The sequence below is a fragment of the Chelonia mydas genome, chromosome 3 (assembly GCF_015237465.2).
Source record: "Chelonia mydas isolate rCheMyd1 chromosome 3, rCheMyd1.pri.v2, whole genome shotgun sequence".
Classification (NCBI taxonomy): Eukaryota; Metazoa; Chordata; order Testudines; family Cheloniidae; genus Chelonia; species Chelonia mydas.
This window is the reverse complement of record NC_057851.1, coordinates 149,782,493-149,796,356: the sequence shown is the minus strand read 5'-3', so window position 1 is coordinate 149,796,356 and position 13,864 is coordinate 149,782,493. Positions and strand designations below refer to the sequence as shown.

Genomic DNA, 13,864 nt, shown 5'->3' with positions numbered 1-13,864 from the left:
TGGCTAGGCCCCACTCTGGCATTCCGGCTGGGGTGCTGGATCGGGGGCCGCACCACACAGCTCCTGGAAGCTGTGGCATGGCCCTGCTCCAGCTCCTACGCACTCCAGTGGGAGCTGCAGAGGGGTTCCTGCGGATGGGGCAGGCTGCAGAGCTGCCTGGCTGTGCCTCCATGTAGGAGCTGGAGAAGGGACATGCCCCTGCTTTCGGGAGCTGCTTGAGGTAAGCGCTGCTCGGAGCATGTACCCCCTGAGCCTCTCCCCATGCCCCAACCCCCTGCCCCAGCCCTGATCCCCCTCCTGGTCTCCAAACCCCTCGATCCCAGCCCAGAGCACCCTCCTGTACCCCATATCCCAAACCTCTCATCCCTAGCCCCACCCCAGAGCCCGCACCCCCAGCTGGAACCTGCACCCTTTCCTGCACCCCTGCCCCAGCCCTGATCCCCCTCCCACCCTCTGAACCCCTCGGTCCCAGCCCAGAGCACCCAAACGCCTCATCCCCAGCCCCACCCCAGAGCCCATGCCCCCAACCCCAATTTTGTGAGCATTCATGGCCTGCCATACAATTTCTGTTCCTCAATGTGGCCCTTTGGCCAAAAAGTTTGTCCACCCCTGCTCTGGTGTCATTGTAGGGTTGCCAATTTTGGCTGGATGTACTCCTGGAGGTTTCATCACATGGCATAATCTTTAATTAAAGATTAATCTTTAATTCCTGGAGACTCTAAGACAATCCTGGAGGGTTGGCAACTCTAACTAAGACAGACCAGAAACATGGAATCCCCCGATGGCATTTTTATGGCGTCGCTTTCCAGAACACAATGGCACTTCAATGTCCCAGTAAGAATACACATGTGGCCTTTCACGTTCGGATTGTTTGGTCTATTTAGATTGCAATCTCCTCAAGGCAGGGACTGTCTCTTCTTCTCCTGCACTGTACAGTGCTGGATAGATCTTTAGCTCTTAAATAATGACTACTACTAATGAAGCCCTGGTCTAGAGCTCCAATATCCCATTGTAAAAACAGCACACTCATTTCAGATAAGGGAGATATTAAATGAACACAAGTTCCCGTTGCTTTTTAGAGGTACAAGGGCATTGACTGTCTGACAAAGGGGAAATGAACAGACTGCTCACCTTGTTCATCCGCCAAGCACCCAGAGCTATGTGCCCAGTTTCTAAACACATACCCTGTCCAAGCAGTAATGACACAGGTCATTGCCTCCAATGAAGAGAGTGATCAGTTTCCAGTCCTCCTTGAAGTTAATTTTCTAGTGACACATAAAAAAGAATAGAGGGCAATGTTCTAACAGCTCAAAATTGCTTAGGGACGCGGAGGCAACATTTACAAATACAGTTAAATGGGGTATATCAAGAGTGTCAAAACAATGAAAATGAGCCACTCGGAATTAACAATGGGAAAAGTGAAGTCAGGAAACTCTGTGTGTGTGTGTGTGTGTGTGTGTGTGTGTGTGTGTGTGTGTGTGTGTGTGTGTGTGTGTGTGTGTGTGTGTGTGTGTCGTGTGTGTGTCCGTCCGTCCGTCCGTCCGTCCGTCCGTCCGAGGGAAAATGTGGTGGGTACAATACATCTTGGCCTTTGTTACGAAATTCCCAACAGAAAGGGGAATTAGCAGCTGCCTGGTAGGTTGTCAGGGTAGCTGCTGTATAAAGTTCTGTTTACTGGGAGTCAGAGACCACAGTTCTAAATGGATTTTGGCAGCAGGGGTCGGGATGGGGAGATCTACCAGTTAGTGCCAAATGCTGGGTGCAGTGTAGCAGTAAGCAGGGGAGGGAAAAAGGATTAGACGATGATGCACTAAAGCTGCTTCAGTGGAACATGAGTCACTGGAAATCCCTGCCAGCTGAGTGAGTACTACCAGGAATGCCGAAAAGGAGAGAGGCAAGCTCTGTGGGGATAGACATTTGGATTAAAACAGAAGAGTCCAGGAGGCTGGTGACTTTACTGGGCTCATAAGGACAGCTGCTAAATCCACGTCACCACCAGCCAACAATAGGGGCTGCTGAGAGCTGGAACTCAGTGGAAAACATTCTGTAACATGTAGTACAAAGAAAGGAATGGAAGGCATCTATTTTTAGAGCAGAGAGTTTACATAACTAACGGCTGTGAATCTATCCCACAAATAGAGGAAGGGCCTGGGAATCACCGAAGGGCTAAATTCTCATCTCATTCCCGCTCCTTTGCCCTCCAGTGGGGTGCCAGGCAGGACAGAGTCCTGCCCCCTGTTTTTAAAGGGGTGAATGATCGGAAACACACCCTGCTAAATCTGAGAATAATTTAGTCTTTTGCTCAAATGCCAGTTTTTCCACTCAGCTCTTCTCAGAGAGGGAGACACCCTGATGAAAAATTAATAATGCAGAATAACGGACAGTAATGTTGGCCCAAGGCATCTGTGCGGCTACACAGGGACACATGCTTTGGAGAGCCCTGCCTTTTCAATACTCTGACTCACCATCCAGCAGGAGCCAGGGAGCACTGGGCACTCCCATTCTCTCATGGTGATCTCCCTGGACCAACAAGTCTCTTCCCAGCACCCAGCATCCCACGTAGGCCCCACCAACAGGTGTCTCCTGTCTTTCACACACCCCAGAAAGAGCAGCACTTATGACCTTAATAAAAGCCAGGCAGCCCTTCAATCCCCTTCCCAGCTCCCATTGGACCAGGAACAGTAGCCACTCTGGAGCGAGCAGCTGGCCACCTCATGCCTCCAGAAAACCTGTGACATCCTCAGGATTCCCCCTCCCCCAACACATTGCACAGTATTGTGTCACTCAGCTGGCCAGGACCATAGCTTCAGGTGGCCTGACCTACTGGCCAGGCTACAGCCATCCCCTCACCAGCACAGCATCACCAACCTCCTCGGGGCAGGGACTCCAGGGGTGAGGGGCAGTTCCTCTACACCAGACACGTGGCTCACTGCTTCTGCCTGTTTTAATTCACAGGTTTTTGACTCCACATCCTCACCAGGCCACCTGCTTTCATCTTTGCCCCTGCTCTTAACTCTCTCCTCCCCATTCCAGTTCCCTGGCCACCATTCATACTGGTTTCCCAGTCCCTTCCCTTTTCTCCAACCTACCTGTGTACCCTCCCGTCTTTCTTGCTCCAACTTTTGAATGGCTCAGAACCATTAAGTTAGGCCATTGCTCACCTCTGTAACTCTGGGTCCTGTACCCATCTCTCTCCTATTCTTTGTTACCCTCATTTGTTGCACCTTGTCTTAAATGACATTTTTAGTTCTACAGGGCAGGGACTGCATCTTCCTATGTGGTTGTTCAGCACCTGGTGCAATGGGAACCCAGGCCCGATCAGGGTTAATATAGAGAACGGAGTAACAATTTCCTGGCTGCCGTGATCCACCCACTGCACACACACCTGGACACCAGTGAGAAATGCCTTTATCCTTTCTCCAGCTGTGAAACCCGCCTCTCCCCACCACCCAAACATGTTACACAGGTTATAGAAGCTATGCACTTACTGAGCTGCCTCTCATTAGCTCCACCAGTTCACGTGCCTGGGTTGACATATTGCTATGGAGACAGGAAAGAAGAGCATTCAGATCCTTGTTCTGAAATGATGAGCAGAATGAACACAACTTGGGAAGGCTTCGATTTCTCCTCCTGGCCCCATTTTATGGAACTTCAGGACCACCAGGGCCACGCAGGGAAAGTGATGGCGTACATGAGAGAATAATTATAGAATAATCTGAGCTGCAAGGGCTCCAGCCAGGAGCGACTGAGATGAGTTATTCTTCTTGAAGGACTGGCTCAAATGGATTGTGTTTGGAAGAAAACATTCAATTCCCAAACCTGCTCTTGGAGACAAGGTATTTCACATCCATGCGAGCTTTGCTGGCAAATTTGCAACTCGCTTTCAAGTAAATGGAGTGCTGGTGAAAGGCACTGGATCGACAGTCCTGGAGACTGAAGTCCTCTGTGTAGCCATAGATTGGGTGCAGTGGCAATAGAGGCTGCCTGCACATTTTACCTATCAGTGGCTCTGAAGGAGTCATTTTCCAGGGTTAGGGGAGTTCAGTCTCCATAGCTCATTCAATCCTCTGCTGGTGCTGCTAGCCAGGATAGCTTTTAATGCTGATAATGGGCTCCTATTCATTAAGCACTGGGCTGTGACATTCCATCTCGTTACCCAGAAGTCAATCAACAGCTGGGAGATGGCAGTGGCTTTCGGGTCTTTACCGTCCTGGCCTGACACTGAGCCAGTGACCTACATGTAAAAGACTTATGGGAAAATTCACTGTGGGAATAAGGAGTGTCTTGTGGTTAAAGCACCGGTATTGGACTCGGAAGATATGGGATAGGAAGTTCTAGTCAAAAGATGACATCTCTCCCATGTAGAAAAAGTCATAAACAAACACACACTCCTCAAATATTCAGAAGAAAGAATATTATACCATAGAGATTTATGTACAGTATAGGTAGGATCAGCCATTAAAGTTTGATAATTAGTATTAACTCAAGAGTGACCACAGGCTGGGGATGCTACCAGTCCACCAGCTCCTCATCCCACTATCTCCCTGACTAGGGTGTGATTATGCTTACTTTGCTTTGGCTCCTCCCACGGCTGAGTTGAACCCGGCTGTTTCCTTTTCAGTGCCAGTGGAGAAGCCGAAGAGTTCTGAATTAAACTTTTTCAAAATATCTTAAAGACAGGAGAAGACATGCTGGTTATCTTTTGCACTGCGAGCAAGGATCAGCATCCCCTCCTACAGAACCCACATGCGAGTCTTGTCGTTGAGGCATGGGGCTAAAAGTCAAGACATATTCACTGCGACTTTGGGCACTTAACCTATCTGTGCCTCGGTTTCTCCATATACACGTTGGAGGTAATGACAACTATCTCACAAAGGTGAAACAAGACTTTAATTAATGTTTGTAGAATTGATTCAGATCCTCAGCTGGAAGGTATTATATATGCAAATTATTATTATTGTTACTGTGTCTATAATGCCGTAGGTGGAGTTCAAAGCCTCTTTGTAGTTAGCAGTACATTTACAATACTTCACACAGCATAAACAGACTCCAATTTTTCTTTAAAACTGAGTGATGCCCATGGCACATGGATATAAGATAATGATTGAAATAAAATCCTACACACTCTCAGGCATTGTCAGACTGTTCCAGAGCATGGATCGCATATTAATAGAAGAACTGTCATGGACCAAGCTCCCTCCAATTCATGGTCACAAGGACCACTTCCCCTCCCTTTTGTAATCTCCATGGCAACTACAACAATTGCTTACATAGAATAATACTAGTGCTAGGTAAATATTTAAATTATTATTAGCTTCTTTTAGACCAGTTTAGGAGCTGGAAATAAGGATGAGCCATCACCATGTGACCAGCACTCCATGGACCATCAATTGCTCTGTAGTGCATCAGTAGCCCACAGCTCCTGCAAGGTTTCCACCTTATCACTGGAGGCAACAGAGAGAAATAAAGGAAGAGCATCTGCTTTGGATTTGTGTCATTTTAGTCATTTCCTCCTGTAATCTGTCCCTCATCTGTTCAGCAGAGCTGATGTTACAGCCCCATCCAGAACTGTCAAACTGAGGAACTGACTCAAACTTTTAGCAGAGGGGTTCTCCCCAATGTTGACCTGGGGTATGAATAAATTCCTCAGATCCACAACAGATGTGCATCCTGTGTCCTGTCTAAGGAAGGTGGGAAGCCAGCACAAACTTTCCAGCATTTGCCTGGCCCAGTCTTGGAGCAAAGAGTGCCTTTCCCCTTCCCAACTTTGGGGATTTTCAAAATACTCACTGGGTAAAGTCGTGTGAGCCTCCAGGGTTCCATCACCTCCAATGCTACGGAGCGGTGGGAGGAAAGAACAGAATCAAACAGTCAGCGGGGTTAATACTGTAAGCACATACCATCTGTTGTTTGGTCACCATAAGTTGCTGCTGTATCAGCTCAGGGAGAAAAAAGAAAGAAAAGACTCAACCAGGAATAAGGGGATAAACCACAGGTCAAGTGTGAATTCAGAGAAAGTATTGAAAGGGAGATTTCAGATCAAGGCAAACAGGGCTGCAGCTGAGGCAGTGCACACAGCCTTAGGCCATGTCTAAATGGGCAGCGCTGCAGCTGCACCGCTGTACTGATGCAGCTGCGCCATTGCAGTGTGTCTGGTGAAGACGGGAGAGAGCTCTCCTGTTGGCATAAAAAACCCACCTCTGAACAGCAGGAGCTATGTCGGTGGGAGAAGCTCTCCTGCCAACACAGCGCTGTGCACATGAACACGTATGTCAGTGTAACTTATGTCAATCGTGGGGGTGGTTTATTCACACCCCTGAGCGACATAAGTTAGCCGACACAGGTTGTAGTGTAGACAGCCTTATAGACTGCCAACAGAGCACTTATTTTCCACTTATTCTGATGCTGCCCATCATAAAGAGGCATGTCACACATTGCCCCATCAGAGCTGTGCAGTCTAACCTCACTGGTACCTACTGTATTTGTGAGCAGCTGTTCAAGGTGCACAGATTGCACTGATGCCTGCCAACCAGCTATCTGGGATTCTGCTATATGGATTGTAGAATAATGCCTCTAAATCTGTCATTCCCAACATTTTTACGGGCACAGTCACATTCATCCATAAGCAGCCACCCACGGCAGCGCACGCACACACACATTCCAGGCAAACTCCCGTTCTCTCACATACACACACTTCCACCCAGAGCTGCTGTGTGTTTCACCTCCAGGAAAGTCCTCTCCAGGCTGTTTGCAGGTCATTCAGGCTGGTTGCTTTGGCTCCTACAGCAGTCTGGAAGGACAGTGAGAATCATTTATGAAATGGCAAGATGACAAGCAGAGGAAGTTGCGCGAAGCAGGAATGGCTTTGTTCTCCCGTTGGCTGAGCCTACTGGCCCACGCTGTTGCTACTGAATGGGTCATTTAAAGGGTTAGTTGAAATGTACTGAATAGAATTGGCTGAAAGACCAGAATTTCTGTCCCACAGGAAATTCCAATATTTTGACATTTGGTTTAGTCCTGAATCAGAAAGAAAAGTCAAAATAGCTAATATTTTGAAAATGAAAACTAGAAAAATTCATTTTGAAATGTTAAAACATTTTGTTTCGGCTCAGTTCCACATTATTCTGCATTCTCCTAAGCCACTGCAGTGGCTCATTGGAATTGTAGTTTGGATGCCTTATGCCCCCATTGTCCCCTAAGCACCAGATTCCCTGGCAGGATTGTATTTCCCATTATGCACTGTGGTCATGAGACTCCCATGATGTACCATGGTAGCTGAGCCAGAAGGAGACTGTGGTGTACCATGGGAGATGTAGTCCAGTCGAGGAGTCAGCCCATAGGGGAGAATAGGGACACAAAGCTCCAGAACTACAACTCCATGAGGCACTGTGGCAGCTCAAAAGGGTGTAGGTTAATGTTGATCAGATTTTAAACGAACATTTTGATTTTCCTGATGGAAATAAATAAAAAAAACTTCAGCAAAATTGTCATTTTCCTGAGCGGTGGGGGAAATCACATTTTCCAATCAAAAATTTTTTTTGATGGAAAAAATTCCCACCATGCTCTAGTTTTGAATAAGTCAACAGAGGAGTAAGAGACAAGACATCTCCATTACTAATTCACACTATTTTTAATCACCCAAGAAAACTAATCTCTGGTCCAGTATCCACTTGACACCTAGGACACTGCCTGACCCAGTGTTTTAGCTGGGTCTTCGAGGCCGGTGGTGCTCAAACATTTTCAGTCGTGCCCTCCCTTACTAGTAGTGGAATCTGTCCATGCTCCCCCTCCATTACTACACAGCCAAGACTTACTCAGCAGTGGAGTTTGGGCTGAAGGCAGGGCTGGGGCAGAAGTGGGGATAGGGAAGAAGCTGGGGCTAGAGGCAGTGCTGGTCTGGGAGTGGAGCGGGAATGCTGAGGGCAGAGCTGGGCTGGGGCCAGAGCAGGGGGAGGAATGGAGGTGCAGTGGGGGCAGAGAGGGAATGAGGGCAGAGCTGGGCCTGGAGGCAGAGTAGGACTGGGGGCTGAAGGGGATTGGAGGCAGAGCTGTTCTGGGGGCGGAGCAGGGATGGAAGCGTGTCCTGTAATAGACCCCTAACCTCTGGCTGAATTACTGAAATCCTCAAATCATGGTTTAAAGACTGCAAGTTACGGAGAATCCACCATTTATACTAGTTTAAACTTTCAAGTGACCTGTGCCCCATGCTGTGGAGGAAGGTGGAAAAATCCCAGGATCTCTGACCTGGGAAATATTCCTTCCCAACCCCAAATATGGCCATCAGTTAGACCCTGAGCATGTGAGTAAGACCTGCCAGCCAGACACCTGGACATAGGCACGGGAAGTAGGGGTACGCGGGGTGCTGCAGCACCCCCAGGTTTTACGTGAGGCCATTGGCCCCATGCCCAGGCCTCCACTCCCCACTCCACGGCTTGGGTCCTGGCCACCAACCCTGCTCCCCACCCGCTGGCCCCACGCCCGGGGCTTGGGTCCCAGCTACCGGCCCTCTTCCCAGCCGCTGGCCCTGTGCCCGGGGCCCTGTGCCCGGGGCTCTACTCTTGGGGCGCTAGCCCCGATCCCTGGCCCCATGTGCCTGGGGCCCCGCACTCACCCCCCTGCTCCAAATGTCCCGGCTGCTGGCCCTGTGGCCAGAGCTCTTATATTGGCTCCGCATGCAGGGTCCTGGCTACGGGCCCAATGCCTGCCCCCAACTATTGTCCCCTTACCCCTGTCCGGGTCCCGCCTCCTAGAGACACGGCACTGCTCCTGGCCCCAGCTGGGGGGGAAACAGGGGCAAGGAGCTGGCTTTCAGCACCCCAACTATTAAAAGGGTTCCAAGGCCACTGCACCTGGGAGAGAATTCTCTGTAGTAACTCAGCGCCCTCCCCATCTAGTGTCCCATCACCGGCCGTTAGAGATATTTACTGCTAGCAGCGGCAGATTGGCTATGTGCCATTGTAGGCAGTCCCATCATGCCAGCCCCTCGATAAATTTATCAAGCTCAGTCTTGACGTCAGTTAGGTTTTTTGCCCCCACTGCTCCCCTTGAAAGGTTGTTCCAGAACGTCACTCCTCTGATGGTTAGAAAACTTCGCCTAATTTCAAGCCTGCACTTGTTGATGGCATTTATATCCATTTGTTCTTGTGTCCACATTGGAGCTTAACTTAAATAACTCCTCTCCCTCCCTGTATTTATCCCTCGGATGTATTTATAGAGAGCAATCCTATCTCCCCATAACCTTTGTTTTGTTAGGTTAAACAAGCCACGCTCTTTGAGTCTCATCTCATAGGGTAGGTTTTCCATTCTCTCTGAAACGTTTCATGAATCAAGAGAATAAAAGTAACAAAAAGAAGATTTCCTGGGAAAATTCAAGCAGGTCACTGTTCAGGGGCGTGGGGCTGGAAAAGCAGGGAGTGCTGTAGATCAGGACTGAGGTCCTCCAAGAAAAGCTCAAGGCTCAGTGTGGGAGTAGCCAAGGTTACTGTAGGTCAAGACTGAAATGGATTGACAGAGCTCTCAAAAGAGTGAAGCATGTAGAACCCTTATCTGCAATATGAGCCTGATCCTTTGAGTTACTCTGTCCCCTCAACTCCTACTGAAGTCAATGGGAGTTGAGGCAGCTGTGCACCTTCGCAGGATTGGGTCTCACCTCTGGCTTTAGTCCGGGCTATTTATTACTCAGTTTCGCAATTGCCAGATTCACTCATAGATATTGTTGCTGCAAATGGACACAGCTAGGCAAGTCACAACAATTTGCTCTCCATCTGATGGTGTCTGACACCATAACATCCAGGGAGACTAGAATTGCCCTTCCCATTCTAGGCTCAGGGGAAGCACTACTACTCACAGTCAAGGAATCTCCCAGCGCTGCTATGACTTTGATGTCTGTTGGCCGTAGCTTATGTACTAGACAGGAGAAGAAAGAAAAAAGCAGGGTTACCAGTGATCATTGGAAAATCTTATCCTGGATGAAGGGCCTGGTGATCTTGCTTCCATTGCAGACAATGGCAATATCTTTACTGACTTCACGGGGAGTGGGCCCAGGGTTCTACACAAACTTAGTCATCAACTAGCCTGAGGAATAAACTCTTGCAATTCACTTCTGCCTCCTGGCTTGCTCCAAATCATGTGCTTGAGTAATAAGGAAGTAAACAGAGCTTAACACTGCCTTTCACATGTCACCTTAGAAAAACCCAAAATAGATTAGATAGATTTAAAATTGCATATATTCATTCTGTTCAGTTTTCAATTGGCTTTAAGTCTAGATATAGGTTTCCTATGAACTGCTCAGATGTAAAGCATTCCGGCTATGTCCGGACAAAATACACCTGTTCTGCTCATCAAGCAGGTACACCCAGGTTGGTCAAAGCTGCTTTGCTGCAAATGTACCAGGCACATCTGGCTAGATCAAGCCAGCCAAGCTGTTGTCTGTCCATTAGAATGCAGCCGCTGTGCTGGTGAAGATGCCGGGGTTTGGCAAAGTAGAATGCCCTTGCTATTTGCTGGATACACAATGCCTAACCTGGTTGTTTTCCTTTCACCGAACACGTGCGGTAATACAATTTTAAGATTTTGCTTTTAAAAAGCACAGATTTTAGGAACTACTCCTCTCAGTGGTTCAGTCCAAAGCAAGTTCTCTCTCACCTGATGTTGCGACACTTTCAGATGGATTCTGTGCAGGACATGACAGGTCACTGCCCCAATTCTTAAACAACAAAACAAACAGCCATATGGTTAGGAGATATTAGTATACTTTGGAACACACTGAACGAATATTACAACCAAAATCAAAATCCAATAAAAAATAGTTCCTAACTAGTTACCGGAGAGCTCGGCAGTTCTTGCCTTTCATCCTGAAATGCTGTCCAAATACTGATTAATTCAGTTGGTCGGAATATTTTTGGTGAAATGAAATTTCACCCAAACATACTGTTTTGTCAAGAGATGTACTGATTTCAACATAGTTTATTTTAGGAAGGGAGGGCAGAGGAGAAAAGAAAACTTCCCACACTCTTTAGCCTTTTGGTTAGGGCAATGACGCAGAAAGTGGGAGACCTAGGGTTGAGTCCTTGCTCTGCCTGACTGAGAGTGGTCTAGGATGAAAAATTCTGGCCTGAATCAGGCAGAGCAGGGAATTGAACCTGGGTCTCTCAAGCCAGTGCCCTATCATTTTTGCAAAATGCTTGAAATGGTTTGTTTTAACTCCAATGCAGAATGAAACCAAATTCAAAAACCTTAAAAGTTGCTATGAAATGGAATTGTCATTGTCCGGTCAAGCCTATTAATTAATGCTTACAGTACTCATGTGACGCAGAATAGGTGTTATCCTCTGAAATGTCACAGATGGGTAGTCAGCCAGAGGTCACATAGTGTGCCAATTCAGTAGCAGAGCCTGGAACTGAAGCTAGAAATGCCTGAGTCACGGTCCTGTGCCCACTTCTCTACCCACACTGCCTCTCAACGTCAGCAACAGTGTGTTCTGAGAAGCAGAGATGTGCCAGTGAGGAAAAGAAATTGATACAGTGGGCAAGTCCCATAAGGGGCAAGGGTGTCCACTTCTTGCCCAGACAAAGGCCATGTTGACCAGTGGCTGTGTGAGAGTTTGAGGGTATCACCTGATTTGCAGAAAAAAATTCAAGTCAAATATAGCTGCCCTCATCTTTAACACAGCGGTGTGGCTCAGAGAGACTACAATCCAGTTAGAGGGTGTTATAAAGGCCCAGGACAGGTCAGCTGGTTTAATTTTTTGGGGGTCAGGGGGAGAAGCAGTTTCCACTCTCTCCTTTTCCTTCTACTGCCACTCTCTTGCCCTCTTCCATGGGACCCTTCCAACTTGGCCACTGAAGTGCAAGAATCATGAACTGGAAGGCTTTCTCCAGTTCTCTGTTTAGCTTTCTAGAAGCAACCCGGGTGCTGCTGTGAACTGTAGCCGGAGGGGGAATGGTGGTTTCCTTTTCAGTTGCAGTCTGAAGCAGTACTTGCTAGTATCACCTGTTGTTCTTTATAAGTAAGATTGCAAGTCTGGTCATAGAAGTCATGGCTTCTGTGATTTTCCAGGACCTCCATGATTTCTACAGCTGCAGCAGCCAGTGTGGCTGACCCCAGGGCCACCCAAGCAGTTGGCTCCAGGGCCAGCCACACTGGCCGCTGCTGGGGAAGCCCGGTGCAGCTAGCCCTGGGGGCCACCAGAGCAGCAGCGATCCTAGGGGCAGTCCCAGAGCAGCGGCCCCAGAGCACCAATGGTCCCGGGGGCCGCTCCAGAGGCTGTCGGAGCAGCAGGAGTCAGGAGCCTCAGGGCAGCAGGGGCTGGTGGCCATCAGCCCCTGCCACTGGAGCACAGGACAGTCATCAGCCCCTGGGGCCCCCAGAGCAGATTTAATCATGGGTATTTATAGTAAAAGTCAAGAAGGGATCAGGGCCGTTAATTTTTGTTTATTGCCCCGTGACCTGTCCATGACTTTTATTAAAAATACTTGTGACAAAATTTTAGCCTTATTTATAATCCATAATGGATGCAGGGATTCACTCTATTTTGTTTGGAAATTAAGTCCCAGCTGGGCATTACTTGGAGCTATACAACAGCAGTGACCTCATTAAGAAGGCCTAACTTAGCCACCCAGACCACTGCTTTGGACAATCATCTTCCCCAGCCATACTCACACCAACAGAACTGCTCAGTTATCTTAGGAGGCCTCCACACCTCCTCCAGCCATGTGGCAAGCACAGGTTCCCACCACATTTCTTCAGTTCCTACCCGGAATTAGCTCTGTACTGGTTACGCTAACTCCTCCACAGTAGTTTCTCTGCTATGGTGTAAAGCCTTCATTTAGGAGGTAGTAGTTCTTAACTGGAGACATATTGCAAGTTTATGTAACATACTGTTATCACCACTTCCGTCTACATTGCCTCTGGTGGCTGGATGCCTGATGAGGCTATAAACCCTCCTTTAAAACGAGTGACCTAAGCCTGCATTTTTGGGGCTGACAGGTCCTAAGTTCTCTTGCCAATACTGTGTATATTTGGAGCAGCTGACTTACAGTAGTGTCCCTTGACTGGATTTGTTACTGTCATGACTTAGTGTTGAGAACAGTTTTAATACAGTTATTCCCAGTCCGCACTGGCTGGTACAACTGTGTTAGCAAAAAAACACTTGAAAAAGAAGCGTTTAAATACCTGTTGACATAGGAGGAGATTTGTATGTTCAAAGCCTAGTAAGAAATTACCATTTACAAATTCCAAATGACGTGAAAACACCCACTAGACAGGAGCAATTTTGCATCCATGTGTGTATGTGTAATGTACAGTAAGCGATACAGGCAATTACCTGAATTGGCTTGTTAGTAGGTTCCAGAGGTGGGTATGTGTAGTTGCTGTTCCTGTATGTTCCCAGGAAGGGTTTGTGCTGATGAGTGAGGAGAGAAATACAGATCAGGCAGCAAACAAGGACATAGAAGACAGCAAATAGATCAGGATTTCTGCTGCCAAAAGATAATATAACTAGAGATGGCCTGAGCTACAAAGTGTGGATCTGGATTTTGAAACAAACACCCTCCCCTAAAATTCAGGTGTATTCAGATCTGGGGGCTTTGGTCCAGCCCACCCGCACACATCAGATCCCTTCAAAGAGTGCAGGGCTGTTTGGATCTGTTATCCACTCCAGTCTAGGGAGTGGAGAAGTTTGGGAAGCTCTGTCTGCCTCAGCGGGGAGGAGCCTGGCATGCACTGCTCACCCTTTTCCCACAGTGGCTGTATAATTTGGATGGTGGTCTTGGTACCCAGCATCTACCTCAGGAAACATGGACTCTCATAGATTAAAGACCCCTACCAGGAGGCTTGCTTCTCCCTAATGAGAATTGCACGATTG

The 13,864-nt window shown here is 48.0% G+C and overlaps 1 protein-coding gene across 1 annotated transcript in view; it reads right to left on the bottom strand.

The window, feature by feature from the left end:
• Positions 1–13,864, bottom strand: part of PLB1 (phospholipase B1) — a 112,633-nt gene that overhangs the window by 15,553 nt on the left and 83,216 nt on the right. Inside the window, exons 43-50 of the mRNA XM_043543146.1 lie at positions 13,325–13,402; positions 10,645–10,705; positions 9,848–9,906; positions 6,723–6,790; positions 5,791–5,834; positions 4,570–4,669; positions 3,489–3,540; positions 1,185–1,265 (exon numbers count right to left, since the gene is read on the bottom strand). Coding sequence (XP_043399081.1) covers positions 1,185–1,265; positions 3,489–3,540; positions 4,570–4,669; positions 5,791–5,834; positions 6,723–6,790; positions 9,848–9,906; positions 10,645–10,705; positions 13,325–13,402 — 543 coding nt within the window. The remainder of the gene's footprint in view (positions 1–1,184; positions 1,266–3,488; positions 3,541–4,569; positions 4,670–5,790; positions 5,835–6,722; positions 6,791–9,847; positions 9,907–10,644; positions 10,706–13,324; positions 13,403–13,864) is intronic.